We start from the raw sequence: 1,002 nt of genomic DNA on the forward strand, positions 1-1,002 counted from the left end.
CACGTATGTTAATTTTCTAAATGTGTGGTTGCTAGCTAGGCAAGAGGATCAGAAGTTCAAGACCAACCTCAGCCATAAGACCTCTGAAAACAAAATGTGAAATTGCTAGAAAAGATGCCAGCACAGTATGTTCATGAGAATTATTTAGCCTTGTCCTGTTTTGTAACAGGTGAAAAACTGGTGCCTGGGGCAAGAGAGGTCCTGACAGAGATATTTAAAAGCTGTGCCCACTCAGAGCAGACGTTGAGCCTGACACCAGCCAAACCCATCAGGGTCTCTGACATCTATCTTAGCAAAGAGCAGATCAACTCCCAGACTCCAGGCAACCTCCTACACCTCTTCTTCACCAATGTCCGGCCTCCAAAGAAAGTGCTGGAGGACCAGCTCACACAGGTACCACTGTCCACATGCTCTCTGTGCTGAGCCATGGGCTCTTCATCTGGGCTGGCCTGAGATTCTTGCTCTTCACTTTTGTGCTCCACAGATCCTGAGGAAATATGGCATGCCCAAGCCCAAACTGGATAAGAGCAAGCACAGCAAAGCTGGGAAGGAGCAGCATCCAGTGAAGGTGGTGAGCACCAAGCGTCCAGTCACCAAACCGCCTGCCAAGGACAAAGCTGTGCTCAGCAGCCTCAGGTGCGCCTTCAAGGAGCTTGGGAAGAGGGTGGCTGTGGGCGGCTTTCCGGCAGGGGCTGGAGAGACTGGGGCTGTCTTCTGCTCCTGCTCCTGAGGTCCCTCCAGTCCTCAGCTCTATCCACTGCAAGTTAACATTTCACCCTGCCTGAGTGAGTGCTGAGGACACATGGAAAGCACATCCGTTCAACCCAGTCCACATTATCCACGCACAAAAGCTGTCATTTAGAAAGCTTTCTTGATGCGAGTGGGGAAGAACTGACTTGGGCTGGGGACACAGCTCAGCAGCAGAGTGTGCACTCAGCACGTGCAGGACTCCAGGTCCTTCTCTTTGTATGCATGGATCACTTCCTTTTTTTGTTTTGTTTT

General features: G+C 50.9%; 1 protein-coding gene across 1 annotated transcript in view; it reads left to right on the forward strand.

Moving 5' to 3' along the window:
• Window positions 1-1,002, forward strand: part of Hectd4 (HECT domain E3 ubiquitin protein ligase 4) — a 160,857-nt gene that overhangs the window by 144,761 nt on the left and 15,094 nt on the right. The window contains 2 exon segments of the mRNA XM_031391135.1: window positions 170-393; window positions 485-636. Of these exon segments, the coding sequence (XP_031246995.1) occupies window positions 170-393; window positions 485-636 (376 nt within the window).

This window comes from Mastomys coucha, unplaced genomic scaffold (assembly GCF_008632895.1).
Source record: "Mastomys coucha isolate ucsf_1 unplaced genomic scaffold, UCSF_Mcou_1 pScaffold22, whole genome shotgun sequence".
Classification (NCBI taxonomy): Eukaryota; Metazoa; Chordata; class Mammalia; order Rodentia; family Muridae; genus Mastomys; species Mastomys coucha.